Below are 15878 nucleotides of genomic sequence, written 5' to 3'. Positions count from 1 at the left end.
TGACTCAATGACACAGGAATCCTTGGATGTATGAGCAAATAAATATGTACATGAGTCTTCATCACAGCATCATTTATGAAAACAACTAAATATTTACTAATGGTGCCAGCGGAACAAATTAGAGAACATCCCCTGCTGTATAACTGTCTGCATACATCAAAGAGAATGGTGTGGTTTCGCTTTTTCAACAATCTACTGAGCGGCCGTGGACATGGTGATATGGCCATGAATGAGCAAGATTCTCTCTGATCCTATAGAAGTTAAGTTCTACCAGATAACTTGCTGCTTCAACAAAAATATTTAGCTTTTTAAATAAATGTGGTAGAATACTCCTGCTTTCTTATTTCATTTAACTCAAATGATCACCAAAAAAGAGAACAATAAGCTGTTGACCCTGCAGATGTTGTGTAACCACTAGATGAAAAGATTTACAGCAGGAAGCTGTCATGCCCACATATATGGTCCCACCATCCTTGGAGCCTCCATAGATCTAAATGGAGTTTCATCATCATAAATAAATGGTAATGTAGGGTCCAAACTATATTTGTGGAGTTATACATTTGATCTTGGCCAAAAGGCCAAGAAGCAATATTTGTGTGTGTGTGTGTCTGTGTGTGTGTGTGTGTGTGTGTGTAGTTATATATTACAAAAGCAAAATCACTATATCAGCTGGGACCTGTAAACCAGAATTTAACTGTAAAGCAAGGTGAATCTGCAGGGCCAGCTAACTTGGCAGCCACCTTCACTCCACCCACATTGATTTTATTTTCTAGTGAAATATTTCTTCAAGAGCAAAGGGATTGTCATCAGACAGTATCTCATTACCAGGATCTGATATCTTGGATTTCCTTTTTATAAGTCTTGACCTGACTTGCCATAATTTGAAGATATCCAACACTTTAAAAATCAAAAAAGAGAGCTAAGATATATAGTATATAGTGTACATAGTATATAGTATGTACTGATGGAAAGTTTCCTGTGATATGATATTAAGGAAATATTTTAAAGTCATGGTACAGAACAAGATATTCAGTATGACACAAATTTGGTGAGAAAGCTAAATATAATGCATGCACACACACACACATCCTTACATGTGCATCGTAGAAGATCTGGAAAGATACACACCATGCTGTAATATTCTGGAAATGGAGAAGGAGACAGAAGGCAGGGTTGCTGTTGAAGTAGACTGTGTTCAACATTTACATTGTGAGTTTCTGTGATGCTAAAATTTTCCACAATGTGTGTATTATTCTGGAATTAAAAATCAAAGAAAAAAAGTAGAGCAGAACTAGATGATGAGGACCACATAAGCAAAACCCAGGAAGTAAGAAATTGTCATGGAAGTTGCGAGGAGCCTTTGAAGAGTTTTGGCAGGAGACAGATACAGTCAGATTTGCAGCAAGTGGAGGATGAATTGGGGGAAGCAAGAAGATACTGGAGACAGGGCGGCCAGAGGGGAGACTGTGGAAGGAGGTGAACACAGGAATCCTCAGCCTGACTGGTGTCGGGGGTGAAGGGAGCTGGTGGTGTTTGGCGCCCGGCTCAGGCATGCCTGAGCTGTGCCTTCAACCCAGGCTGGGCTGCTGGAGGAGGAGCAGGACTCTGAGGTCAGAGGATGGGCTCAGCCATGAGGCATATGAGATGACTGGAGGAAAACCAGGTCTGGGGAGACACGGAGCTGGCACTCAGGAGACAGATAGGTTATGTTCCATATATGACTTCATGATAAACAACTTCTCGGTCATTCAACAGATATTTCTTAGGAGGGAAGAAGGGATACACTGTAAACAAATAAATATATTTTGCATAAGAAATGCAACTGCTCTGTTGGGAAATGCTTTGCCTGCAGACATGTGAATGTTGGGGTGTCTGTGCATCCGAAGATTTTTTTCATCTGATGGAAAGAGGGCACCCCGGGGAGCCTGAGCCTAGGAGGAGGCTGCAAGCTTCCTGGGTGGCTCACCGCTGCTGGCCTGTCCTTGTGGGCCCTTCCCCTCGCCCAGGACTAAGCCGCCTTCCTCTGAACCACCACCACCCAACAGCCCCTTCCTGCATGGTAAATGGGAAGCTATGGACCAGAGAGCTTTTTATAACCTCTGGGCCTGAGCCTCAGAGACACCACTGTCCTCCTTCCTTTCAGTTTCCATGGGGCTGTGGGATTTTCTGGGCAAGGTACCAACCAGGGATAAGGTCACAACGCATTCTAACTGCATTCTAGTCACCTGCTGCCAGGCACAACTCTAAGGACTGTAGCCTTGTCGCCATGAGCCAGCCAAGCAAGTCTCTTATCCTGGAACTCAGGGATCTGTTCAGTTGGCAACAAAGCCCTTCCTTTCCCAGCTGGTGACATTCTGGAGTTTTCCACACACAATGGACTATTGTGTCTGAGCACTGCTGGGCCCAGGCCAGGGAAAGGGGCCATACAGGACCAGCTGACTCCACTCTGGGGAAAGCTCCCAACCAAAGCTGAACTTGGACCTGTGGAGGCCTCCAGCCTTGCAAAGATCATGGCACCCTCACCCACAGTGTGTAATTGAAAATAAAAACCCAACCAAACCTCAAAGTTGAGCAAGATCAACAAAGTTCTGATTTTTGCCCTATGATTACCATTCAGTGCTTTCCTTCAAAATGTTAATTATCAAATTATTCCTCAAAAAATTACTCTAGTTTCCCCGGTTATCCCTAAAATAACTTTATGATGCTTTATTCACCATCCAAAGTAAAACAGAGCCAGAGAACCTGAGGGGCACCACAGGTGTGAGGCCTTGACTTTGTGCTGGCCTCCTCGTCCAAGGGAGTCTGATCCAGCGCATGGGTCTCACCAGCAGGACAGGCCTTGGGGGGACAGTCCTCGGGGCCAGGTGTTAGCCACATTGCAGCTCCTGCTGACCCAGCTGGCCTGGAGCAGGCCCCACTCAGTGGCTGGACACAGAGCATGGCTCTGCCCTCTGGAATGGACATGACATGGGAGTCTGGCCAACCAAGGCAGAATCCAGGCCAGATCTCTGCTCTAGTGGGGAAGGGATGGGCTGAGCTGGAAACCAAAACTATGACTCAGTGGCCCTTCAGTGTCCAGGACATACCTGGACACTCAATCCCCTCTCCCAGTATCACTGAGGCCCCAGGGTTCCCCCATCCCAGAGAGAGGTAGCTCTACACCCAGGCAGGAAGAGCCCCAACAGCAGGTAAGGGGTGGGGGTGAACGGTGTCACCAGGTCAAAGCCCTATTGTTCCCATGAGCCCAGCTCTGTTCACTAAATATTTGTGGTGCTTTTTTGCAGAGTGATGAGGTCCTCACCGTCATCAAAGCCAAAGCCCAATGGCCAGCCTGGCAGCCTCTCAACGTGTAAGTAACACAAGTCCCTCGCTTGGCCTGTCTTATCCTAGCCCCTTCTCAAAGCCACCTACCTAATGGCCACCATATACCAGCTATGCTGTTAAAGTTAGCACTACTTCTCAGTTAACAAGCAGGCAAGATGCTTTCTATGTGCAGAGCATCACACCTGCCCCATCTTCTCAACGATGCAGGCTCAGGCTCTGTTTTCCCTCAATGGCTTTAATACCACAGCCAGATGTGATGGCTTTAATACCAACTCAGATGTGATGATTAACTGTTCTATGTTCACTCATGCTGTCAGCCACAACAGACCGAACATGCCCTCACCCTCAGAGCACACAGGTGTACTCATGCTTAGCCAGTCTGATGTGTGGAAAGCCAGATTTACCCTGGGTTCCATTCTCAGTCCCGTTTCTTTTCTGTCTCCTCTATCCCATAGAGATTTTATCTGCCCTTGAGTCAGGTGACCAGGGTTATGCTGACAGTCCCCAAAACTACCTCCTGCCAAATGGACAGATACAGTGGTATATCCGTCAGGTTTTTGGACACCTCCATGGATGGTCCACCTGGACCTTAAACTCATCATGTCCAAAATGGGTCCCATCACCTTCAAACAAACCTGCTGTTCTCCATGTGGAGAAATATTGAAAGTACAGTGAGTCTCAAAGCCCTGTGGATTCTGCCTTCTGAGCAGCTCACAAATCAGTCCTTACTTGGCTGTTCTCCTCCCCTTCCTTCAAGCCATCACCCTTTCTCACCTGGACCACGTCACCTCTTTCCTTTGCTGTAGTCTCCCTCAGTCCAATTCCTCATCCACAGTTACTAGAGTGATCTTTTAAGAATCCAAATATTGGCCGGGCACAGTGGCTCATGCTGTAATCTCAGCATTTTAAGAAGCCAAGGCGGGCAGATCACGAGGTCAGGAGATCGAGACCATGCTGGCCAACATGGTGAAACCCAGTCTCTACTAAAAATACAAAAATTAGTTGGGCGTGGTGGCATGTGTCTGTAATCCTAGCTACTTGGGAGGCTGAGGCAGGAGAATCACTTGAACCAGGGAATCGGAGGTTGCAGTGAGCTGAGATCGCACCACTGCACTCCAGCCTGGTGACAGAGCGAGAATCCGTCTCAAAAAAAAAGAATCCAAATCCTCCAGCCAGCCTGGGCAACATGGTGAAACCCTGCTTCTATTAAAAATACAAAAACTAGCTGGGTGTGGTGGTGCATGCCTGTAGTCCCACCTACTCAGGAGGCTAAAGTAGGAGCATCACCTGGGCCCAGGGAGTCAAGCAGCAGTGAGTCATGATCGCGCCACTGCACTCTAGCCTAGGTGACGGGAGTAAGACTCTGTCTCAACAACAACAAAAAAGAATCCAAATCTGTTGAGTCCTCTCCTTCTTCATTCCTCTGTGACCTCGCTTAGTCTCAAGATCAAGTCCACACTCCTTAGTTTAGCATGCACAGGTGGGCAGAACACACATCAGGGTTCATCTCCTGTCCTCCCCACACTGCACCTCATGCAGGCCACCCCGAATCCTGGGCAGTTCCTTGAACAAGCTTTGATTCTGCTCATCCTTTAAAGATGCAAGGCCTGGAGCAGAAGAAGCTCCCGACTGACCCCAAGAAGATGGTTTATGAAGAAGCCTTGGCCAGCCCCTCTAGGGAGTAGTCTACATCCATTAACACCAATATTGAAGACGGCAACAATGTGAGGAATGTGTGAGACGCTGCTCAGTGGGAGAAAAGGTGAAATCCACAGGATAGGAAGGGAGGAAAGTGCTGGACATTCAAAAGGAAGACACCCCAGGATAGGGCAGCAGGAGTGAGGGAGGAGGAATGCTCATAGCTGACTGGCTGGGAGCAGGGAAGCTATGGCGAGGCACCTGATACCTGCTCATTTAACCATTCAGCAAACTAATGGCTCATTCCCTACTGTGCACCAGCCCTGCACATGCAGTCCTAGCTCTCTGGAACACTCAGCCAGAGAGGAGACAGACAACAGACAAAGTTGGGCCACTCCAGGTTTTCCCTTTGCACAAGTCCAGGCAGCACCATATAACCTGAATATATAAAATATAATGTCATCATGGCAGCCTTGTATACTCCAAGGGGATAAATGTTAGGGTGAGGATGGCTCTGGAGCCCCAGAGCAGGGGCAGAACCCTCTCCTGCTGTGTGCAGGAGGGACATGGGGCTATGCCTGGAAGGTGTTCCTTGCCCTGGTCAGGACTGGCCCAGGCTTGGGCGGAGCTGAGGCTCTGAGTGGAGGCCTGAGGAGGGAAAGAGAGACTAGCACTCAGACAGCTGGCCAGCCCAGCTGGCTGCACGGAGGCCTTTTCTAGCCTGCTGTGAGCTCTAAGCCTTGCTCTGGATCCTTCCTAAGGAAGCTCACACCAGGGCAGGAGAAAACCCACCCAGCCTAGGAAATGCCTTGCCCTCCAAGGAGAAGCAACACGAGGCAGGGCCTGCCCAGGGCACTCTCCTGGCAGGTGCACCTTTGCCCGTCTCATCCCTGCCCTACCAAAAAACAATGATGTGAATTCACAAAAGCCCTTGGTGCCCTTCACATAATTAACATCAGTTACCAGTCGGGTCACCCTGAATCTCCTTACTCTGCTGTCTCTTCAGATTCTCCCAGTTCCTTGGCTCCCAGAACCTATGTGTGAAGAACCCCTCACTTCTGGTCCTCTAAGTGGGCAGGGGATCAAAGGCAGGTAGGGGTGGGGAGAGTTTGTGGGTACCAATTTTTACACCATTAAGGAGTCTTTATACCAGTTTTCTCTTGAGGAGCCTGGGCTTAGAAAGATGTAAACTACAAATCAAAGCACATTCAGGAAAGAGGAAGGGAGGGAGAGAGGAAAGAGATGGAGCAGTCCTTTTACCTTCAGCATCCCCTTGGGCCCAAGTAGGCACTGACATTTATTATCCCTTTTAATCCTAATAACCATGAGGTAGGTATTGCAGTGTCCATTTTATCAATGACCAAACTGAGACTCAGAGGTCGTATGATAGCAAGGGTGGATATAGAATGCCAACAGTACCCGACTGATTCTAATGCCTGTGCTTTTCACTATAACACGATCCTTCCAATTAAGTAACAATTCATTCATTTTCCCATGTTTAAATTAATCAAGACATATATACCTGCCAATGAGCCTTCTGATTGGCATGAAATTAACAATGTGACCACACCAAATGGTCTCACACCTACCTCAAAACAAAAAAAATCTTACTTTCACTTACCCTGTATCCTATCAAGGAGGATTGAAACATCCTTGATAGGAGGGCCCCCCCAAAAAAAGTCCTGTGAAAGGTGCTTAGGGCAACTGTGGTGAGCACAGCACAGTTCCTTATGGAGATTACAATTCAGTGGGGGGAGATATTTACTAAATGATCACACAAATAAATGTGACATATCTATGAAGGAAAGGCATAAAGTGCCATGAGAGTGCCTGGGGGGTTAGAGATAGCTTCCCCCTAAAAAGGCAATGAAGCTAAGACTAAGGAAGCAGTAGGAGTTAACTAAGCAAAGAAGAAAACCAAGGGGAGAACATTTTAGAAAATCTGGAGGACCATCATGTATCTGTAAAGGCCCTGTATGAGGAGGGAGTAGAGTCTGTCTAAGGCACTAAAAGGCTTTGGTCTAACTAGATCCAGAAATCAAAGATGAGTTTGGTGTGAGGCCAAGCCATGTAACCTTTGAAATTTTTTATTTGAATTTTTGCATTAAAAGTAATGAGTAAGACCAGGTGCAGTGGCTCACAACTGTAATCTTAACATTTTGGGAGGTGGAGGCAGGAGGCTCACTCGAGCCCAGGAGTTTGAGAACAGCCTGGGCAACAAAGCAAGACCCCCATCTCTACAAAAAATTTAAAAAATTAGCCAGGCATGGTGGCATGTGCCTGTGGTGTCAGCTACCTGGGAGGCTGAGGCAGGAGGATCACTTTAGCCAAGGAGGTTGAGGCTGCAGTGAGCCATGCACTCCAGTCTGGGTGACAGAGCGAGACCCTGTCTCAAATAATAATGGTAAATCATTGAAGGGTTTTAAGCAAAAGGATGACATGATCATATTTGCATTAAAAAATAAAAAGCAATAACAGCACTCTGGCCCCTGTGTGAAAGGGTAGATGCAGGAGCCCAGTGAGAGGGGCTACTGCAGAAAACTGGAGAGAATTAACTGTGACTTCACTAGGATGGTAGTGGTGGCGGAAAAGGAGAGAGGTACAGAGATGTGTGAGGCACGTAGGAGGTAAAATCAACAGGCTGTGGCGATGGGTGGAATAAGCAGGCAGAGAAAGAGCAGTCAAGATGTTTCCCATGTGTCTGGCTGGCATAACGAAGGAGTGGTGAAGCCACTCACAAGGCTGAAAACATTAGATGAAGTTCAGTGGGAAAGATCATGGGATCAGTTCTAAATGTAAGTTGTTAAGATGTATTCAAGATTTCCAGTTAGAGGTGTTAAGTACATGGTTGGCTAGATAGCTCTGGAACTCAGAGCAAGAATTCTGCGTTGAGATCTAAAATTGGGAGTCCTCAAGGAATGGGAGACAATCAATGCCAAGGGCATAAGAATAGGAATCAAGGGCTTAGGACTGAGTTCCAAAGATCTCTACTATTGAATGTTGAGGAATCTTGCCTGCAAAGGACACAGCAAAGGGTCAGCAAAGAAATTGATAAGGAAGCTTGGACCGAGAAAGCCAGGGGAAGAAAGTGTTTGAGGCGAGTGGTTGGCTGTGCCCAGTGCAGCCGAGAAAACAAGAAAGATCAAGGCTACAGGAAGCCCTTTGGGTTTATCGACAGGAAGGTCATCAGTGACCTTACGGAGAATCCTTTCTGCTGAGTGATGAGGAGGAAAAACAACCCGGAGCAGGTGAGCTGTGAACAGAGCATGAGGTTACGGAGTCAGCAAGTACAGACCACTCTTCAGTGAAGTTTGCTATGAAAGAAGAGAACCTGGCTCCAAGGGGATGAAAGAGTCAAAGGAGCGTTTTCTTTTTCTTTTTTAAGATGGGAGAGGCTTTCTGAAAAACTGAAATGAATATTTTGGGACACCTTACCACATTTCACCTACCCCTCAGACTTCCTGAGGCCCCAGTGGAACAAAATTAATTGATGGCAAACACTCAGACCTCCCAAACACCCAAAACCTCTGCACTCGGCGCTACTGGCTTGTTAAGGGAAAGGAATTTTCCTTTGATTTTCCCATACCCCAGTCTCCCCTTTCCTCTTCCAAATCTCATTAGGAAGTCAAATTAGGAAGCCTACATGCAGCCAAGTTTTGTTTTGCAGAAACAGCCTTGCCTCTCTTTGCTGAGCCTGCCTGATTGAGGTTAATGGGATTCCAGCCTCCCTCGGCCCAGTGGAAAGCCAGGGTGACCTACTTTGCAAGGTCCTGCCCGTTGAAACTGACTTGTTTTTCAGTGATCTGCATCTTTATCCCCAGGACCACTTCTCAAAGGACAGCCATGAATGAGCAAATTAGCTGCTGACTTGTTTAGCTCAATAAATCAAGCTGTGGCTTCGACAGCCCAGGGTGCAGGTAGAGACAGGAAAGGCAGACTCTTAACAAAACCCACATCCTTTCCTAGTTCCTCCGGTGCCTAAGTAGAAAATGCCCAGATTCCCTACAAATCAATTCTGAATGTCCATCATCCAGTTCCTCCAATTGCATCTGAATGCTAAGAATTACTGGAACTTTTACAAATAACTTTTATTTCCTTTCTTAAAATGAATCCTGCAAACCACTGTCACCACCTTAAATTATTCCCAGCCACTCTGCTGGATTAACATTGATTAGACAAAGGTCGTGTTTGAGAGGCCAGTGGAGTAGAGACATGATCACCTTCTCCAGAAATTCAAAGCCATGCTCCCCAGGAGGCCAGAGATTTCTCTTAAATTGGGCCGGAAGAGTCAGGGCTCTCCCTGCCTCCTGCAATACCTGCACAGGTCCATCGATGTCCTCGGGATGCTAAAGGAAGACGGGCCTTGGACAGAGAAGCAGGTGGTAGATCTAAGGGTCCAGATGGACCTGGAGTCCTAGATGCCTCCTGGTTATAAACATAGCGTTTTCCAACGTTGCAGGAACCTCCCTCAAACCTTTCTCCACACACACCCCTGCAGAACTTCAGCCTGGTGAATGGCTTGGGCGCCCTCTAGTGGCCAGATTGAGTTTTTTCAACTCTGAAAACTCAGGATGAGAGACAGAACACAGCATATGAGTGTTTTAGGAAACCCTCCTGAGTCTCACGGGTGTGGATCTGTAATTTAGGAGGGGATGGTAAGTCTCTAGAAGCAGTATCAAAATCCTTTCATACCTCTTTTCTTTTATGGTGTTTTGGAACATTTTGTTTGGAAAAGTTGAATGAGAAGAAAATCAACCTCTACCAAGCCCTGTTATGTGTCCCTCACAATGATAAGCAATTTTCTCACAATAAAACCTTGGGGTAGAATGATGATGCTCCCATTTGGCAGATGTAGTAACTGCAAAGAAAGGTGAGGTGGAAGCCCCCATCACATAGCTATTAAAAAAGCAGCTGATTCGAATCCAGCTCTGACTGTCACCAGTGCCCTGGGTTCTTTCCTCCACACCATGCTGCCTCTCCAAATGTAGGAAAAGGAAACATTTCTCTGGGCCTTCATATCTGATGTGAATTGTCTGTTCATAACTTTTCTTTATCTAGTGGGATCATTGTCTTTTTCTACATATTTGGATTAACTCTGTAGATAATATAGATATTAACACTTTGTCAGTCACACTCAGTGGAGACATTTTTTGCCAGCATGTCATTTTTCTCTCCAATTCAGTACTGCTGTTTTCATTTTACAGGTTTTCATTGATAGATAATTCAATTCTTTTCTTTATAATTGCTTTTATTGTTTCAAAGTTGAAAAAATTAATGTTTCTCTAACAGATCTGAAAGCTTTATTTTTTTCTATGATCTGGTTATTTTCTATTTGACTCTGGGTCTGTTTTTTTTTTTCTTGTGTGGTATATTACATGTGAATCCAGTATTTTTTTTATTACAGTTAACTTAGCCCAACCCCACTTGTTGCACAATCTTTTCTTTCCCCCTAATTTGAAAAGCCTATTTTGTATAGTCCTTATCTATAGTTTCTGGGATCTCCAGTCTGTGTTGCTGATTTATATTTCTGTCTTATCTGAATATCACGCTATTTTGTCTATCATGCTTTATCATATACTCTGGTATATGGTATGGCTAGATCAACCCTCTGCTAGAAAACGGATATAAATCTAAGTCCCAGGTAGAAAGTTGAAACCAAATTAACAAAATATATCTTGGAAGACATGGCATATACAAAAGCATAAAAATTTTTATGACAGTTTGAACAAATTAAAGCACTCCAGTCCTATCTAGCATTTTCTAAGGAAAACTCATATAGATTCTTATTCATTTCATTATTTTTTATTATAGAATAAATACTTTGAAGTGATGCTTAATTAAATTTGAAGGTCAAAGGAAATACAAGAGCTCCATGTTCATTTCTTAGATTAATTCATTTACTTCAACAAACATTTGAAGAGAATCCACGGCATGTCAAGTTCTAAGCCAGACACTGGGATATAGCTATGAACACGGCAGAAATGGTCCTCACTCTATTGGAACCTGATGGGAAAGGCAGATATTAACAAAAAATTCCAAAGCGAGAGTGAGTTCAGCATGCCATGGGGAGGTAGAACAGGAGGTCTAAGCAATCTGGGGAGAGGTCAGGAAATACCTCCTCCAGGAAGTGTTACATAAATGGGGTCAAGGAGGGATTCTCCAGTCAAGGGTAAGAGAAAGCTGCAGGGCATATCTGAAGATGCTAGAAAATTGTTCTCAGGCCCTTATAGATTCAGATTTACTCTATCACCCAAGGTAAGTCAGCCATGTGACCTCATGGTCAGGAATTGGCTGCCCCATGTTTCCCACACCTTGAAACACCAGGGTCTAGAGGGTACCTCGCTTCAGCTACAGATTTGGATACAACAGATTGGGACAAAATGCATTTACTGAGAATGATTTCCACAAGGCATTGGTCTCAGATGGTTACACCCATTGGCTGGGCAGGTTTCAGGGTAATGTGTTAGGGTGGCAGTTGGTTTCGTTTCTACAGCTCTGGATTAGAACTGGTTTTGTCCCCTTAGATTGTCACTGTGAATAGTCACCCATGGGGTACAGGATATGAATGACTAATCTGGCCCCAAATCACATACTTAGGAAGACAGGAAGGCAATAGATGGAGCGGTCAGTCTCTATGACAATGGAAGAGGAAACCTGCCTCCCAGGGGACTGCTGGACCACCCCTGAGGGCAGCTGCACCCAGGTGCCAGTGCTCTCTGCTCAGCAGTTACTAGAAGGCAGACCAGAACCCTGTCCTGTGAGTCCCTAGGTGAGGTAATGCCACACCTCCATAGACTGCAATCCTTGTGTGAACCAGGTCTTTAAAGAAGCTGCTAAAATCACTGACCTACATGCCAGAAAATGCACACGTGGGAAAAGGAAATTAAATCCCCTGATTTGTGCCTAAGTAGCTGATGATGTCATTGCAATACTTTAGCAGTTTATAAAGACTTCCTAATAAAGTATCTCATTTGATCCTGACAGCAACACTGCAGGTACATATTGCTAGATGAAGATATTGAGACTTGAAGAGGGTGAGCAACTTGCCCAAGATCTAAAGCTAGGAAGTGGAGGAGCTCAAGTCATCATACGCATGTTTGTTCAGTCGGCCCACTGGACACCTAGGTCCTGGGGTGCAGCTATGAAACACAGAGTTCCTTCAAGGAACTCCCGGTCTAAGATGGGGAGAGGGAACAGTGAGGAAGTGATTACATTCATGGGATCTGGCTATGGAGACCTGCACAGAATGTGGGAATCCAGCGCTACGTACTTGCCTCAGCCGAAGGCAAGACCTGCGCAGAGTGTAGGAATCCAGCGCTATGTATTTGCCTCAGCCGAAGGCAGGCAGAAAGGCTGCTGGAAGAGGTGACATGACCTGAGGCTTGAAAGATGAGTGGGCCCAGCATTCTTAAGCTTGAGGTGTATTAACATCTGGAGGGATTATTAAAACAAATTTCTGGGTCCTACCCCAAGTCTCTAATTCAGCAAATCTAGGGTGGGGCTCAAGAATCTGTATTTCTAACAAGTTCCTAGAGGTTGCTGATGCTGCTGGTCCAAGGACCACACTTTTCCAATCACTGAAGAGCTTGCCCAATAGATGCAAGTACAAGTGGAACCTGCAGCTAACCTGCAGCTAGGCTGGCCTGTCAGGGCCCAGGGAGCTTCTTAGGTAGCAGGTAGGGTGGGATAAGGGAGGGGGTGCATGGCAGGCAGCACCAGGGCCTTGTCAATCAACGGATGCCAAAGCCAAGGCTCAGGCCAGGTTCTTCTCCACTCCTGTGCCAGAACCTAGACTGGCATCAGGCTAAAATGGATAGTCCATTCAGGAAGTCGTTTCCTCCCACCTGTCCCCTTTCTGACCTCCATATGACCCTATGGTGCTTCTCTCAGTAACACTAATGGTAATAAGAGCTCTAGGGCCAGGCACTGGGCTAAGTACTGTCTGCAAGCTAGCTCATTTGAAATTCACAGGAACCCTTTGGAGGAGACATTTGTGATCACCATTTTAAAGATTTGGACACTGAGACGCAGAAAGGTTTGATAATCTGCCCAAGGACACACAGCTGTAAGAGGTGATACCAGAGCCCAAGGGGTCCAGTTCCCCAGGCCCCAGTCGGGTCTGCAGTCATTGCTTTCTGGTGCCAGGTGAGGGCAGCCAGAAGCAGCTGGTCCCAACAGAGGGCACAGGGACTTCCAGACAGCTGAGGCAGACCAGCTGCCAGCTGGACTGAACAGAACAGTTGGTCTCTGGCCAAGGATTCCCCATGATTAGCAACCTAGGGGTGCAGAGTCAGGCCAAGCTGCCTTCAAACCTCAGCCCCCTCCTAGCTGTGTCTGTTAGTTCATTAACCACTTATTCACTTTCATGGCCTCTCTATGAGACAGGATAATAATTCTAACCCCACAGGATTGTCATGAGGGGAAAATGAAATAATATGGGACTGCCACCCACTATGTGCTCTGCGAATGTGACTCTTTCCTTTCCAGCCACTCTGAGTGGTTGCTGCCATGTATCTCACATAGTCCCAGCCACTCCTGAGAATCTGAGTGACACAAAGAGATAGAGGTTGAAGAGCGGCCTCTGATAGCTTAGACTCAGGATGTTATTCCCAGCAACCAGGGGTGTCGGCCAAAGGTCTCTGACTCTACAGCTGGTCCCTGCTTCCCAGCTGTGAGCTGATGGGTACAGTCTGGCGCTGGACAGTGCCTGCTATCGGCGGCCTTCTGAGGGCAATAGAAACAGGAAGCTGGGGGAGATGACCCCTCTGATGGGAGGTTGAGGTGCAAGGATCACTTGAGCCCAGAAGTTTGAGGCAACAGGGAGCCGTGATCACACCACTGCACTCCAGCCTGGGTGACAGAGCAAGACTCCGTCTCTTAAAGAAAAAAAAAAACAGAGAAACTGGATAGGGTGGTAGTATATGGTTCTCTCCACATTTGTTCAATGGATGGGCTCAGGACAGAGAAGGGTATAAACCCACAGTGGCCAAAGGCAGAGTTCAGTGGGAGACCACGAATGTGAATACTCTCTGTCCCTCTCATTCTTCATAATCTGGACAGATTTCCCTCAGAGTGAGGACCAACCCCCAGAACTCTAATATAATGGTCTCTGTATTTCGTTTCCAGGAGAGCAGCACCTTCAGCTGAATTTTCCGTGGACAGAACGCGCCATTTAATGTCCTTCCTGACCATGATGGGCCCTAGTCCCGACTGGAACGTAGGTTTATCTGCAGAAGATCTGTGCACCAAGGAATGTGGCTGGGTCCAGAAGGTGGTGCAAGACCTGATTCCCTGGGACGCTGGCACTGACAGCGGGGTGACCTATGAGGTGTGTGTGTGTGCCTGGAGTGGTGAGTGGCAAACTTCCCCAGCACATTCTCCTTACCCAGACCCTTCCTGAGTGTCCTGGACACAGAGGGGATCTGTCCCAGGCTCTGTCCTAGGTGAACTTTCAGTCTGGCTGAGGAGGCCGGCATGGTCTCATCATCACATATGGTGTGATTTGGGCTCTGGGAACTGTCTGTGCAGTGGCCAGGAGAGCACGGAGAGGGAACTGCTAAAGAGCAGTTCCCAGGTGAGCAGGGGACAGCATTCCAAAGCCATGATGGCAAGAGCGAAGGTTTCTGGACAGCTGGGCTAAGGAGTTTGCATTCTGTCCTGACTGACTGTCATACTTCTCTGATATGATCTATTGCATTGAAATCTGGAGCCATCAGAAAACCAATGGGAGAACAATCTAGAACAGACATATGCAAACTATGGTTTGGAAGACAAATCTGCCCTACAATGTGATTTGTCAAGAAAGTTTTCAAAGCCAGTTACACTCCTCCAAGTACATATTATCTGCGGCTGTTTTCCCACTACCACAGCTGAGATGAATATTAGCAACAGACACAATATGGTTCACAAAGCCTAAAATATTTAGCATCTGACCCTTTACAGAAAAAAGTTTTCCAATGCCTGGTCTATTAGAAAGAGTTTGAGATTCAGGCCAACCTGGCTCAGCCATTTCCTAACTGGGATGGCCTCTCTGAAACTTGGCTTCTTCATCTTAGCACGATCCTACCATGTACATGGAAGAATTTTAAAATATAGTTCCAGAAATTTCCCAGCACAGTATGTGGCATGAACACAATTCCATAAATATAAATAGTAGTTACACTTGTTAAATTCCTATCAAGGACTTTGCTCTGATCCATATAACAAATGGCTTTTGTGGGTTTTCCCAATTTTATTTCTTACTCTCTACCTCTGTATGTTTTCTTGCAGTCACCCAACAAACCCACCATTCCCCAGGAGAAAATCCGGCCCCTGACCAGCCTGGACCATCCTCAGAGTCCTTTCTACGACCCAGAGGGTGGGTCCATCACTCAAGTAGCCAGAGTTGTCATCGAGAGAATCGCACGGAAGGTACTGGGTTAGAACCCACTCTGGCATCGACCCTTCCCGGTAGGAGTGCCAGGGAGATTGTACACTTTTCTGCTCTAGAATCATGGAGTCACTGGCAGAAAGCACCTCAGGATATGGAATTCCTGGGCCTCCCCGGGTTTCTAACATGCAAATTATTTCATAAGATGAAAATAAGCAGGCCAGGCACAGTAGCCCATGCCTGTAATCCCAGCCCTTTGGGAGGCCGAGGTGGGCAGATCACCTGAGGTCAGGAATTCAAGACCAGCCTGGCCAACATGGTGAAACCCCATCTCTACTAAAAATACAAAAATTGGCCTGGCATGGTGGCAGGGACCTGAATTCCAGCTACTTGGGAGGCTAAGGCAGAATTGCTTGAACCCTGGAGGTGGAGGTTACAGTGAGCCAAGATTGCGCCATTGCACTCCAGCCTGGGTGACAAGAGCGAAACTCCATCTCAAAAAAAAAAGAAAATGAGCAAAATTAACTCAGCAGTGAGGCCCAGTGCT

General features: G+C 46.5%; 1 protein-coding gene across 1 annotated transcript in view; it reads left to right on the top strand.

Moving 5' to 3' along the window:
• Positions 1-15878, top strand: part of SPON1 (spondin 1) — a 310818-nt gene that overhangs the window by 283142 nt on the left and 11798 nt on the right. The window contains exons 7-9 of the mRNA XM_002822007.4: positions 3285-3349; positions 14089-14290; positions 15232-15372. Of these exons, the coding sequence (XP_002822053.3) occupies positions 3285-3349; positions 14089-14290; positions 15232-15372 (408 nt within the window). The remainder of the gene's footprint in view (positions 1-3284; positions 3350-14088; positions 14291-15231; positions 15373-15878) is intronic.

The sequence above is a fragment of the Pongo abelii genome, chromosome 9 (assembly GCF_028885655.2).
Source record: "Pongo abelii isolate AG06213 chromosome 9, NHGRI_mPonAbe1-v2.0_pri, whole genome shotgun sequence".
In the NCBI taxonomy this organism is placed as follows: Eukaryota; Metazoa; Chordata; class Mammalia; order Primates; family Hominidae; genus Pongo; species Pongo abelii.
Note: the sequence above shows the minus strand (reverse complement) of the source record. Positions and strands in the feature narration are given on the sequence as shown.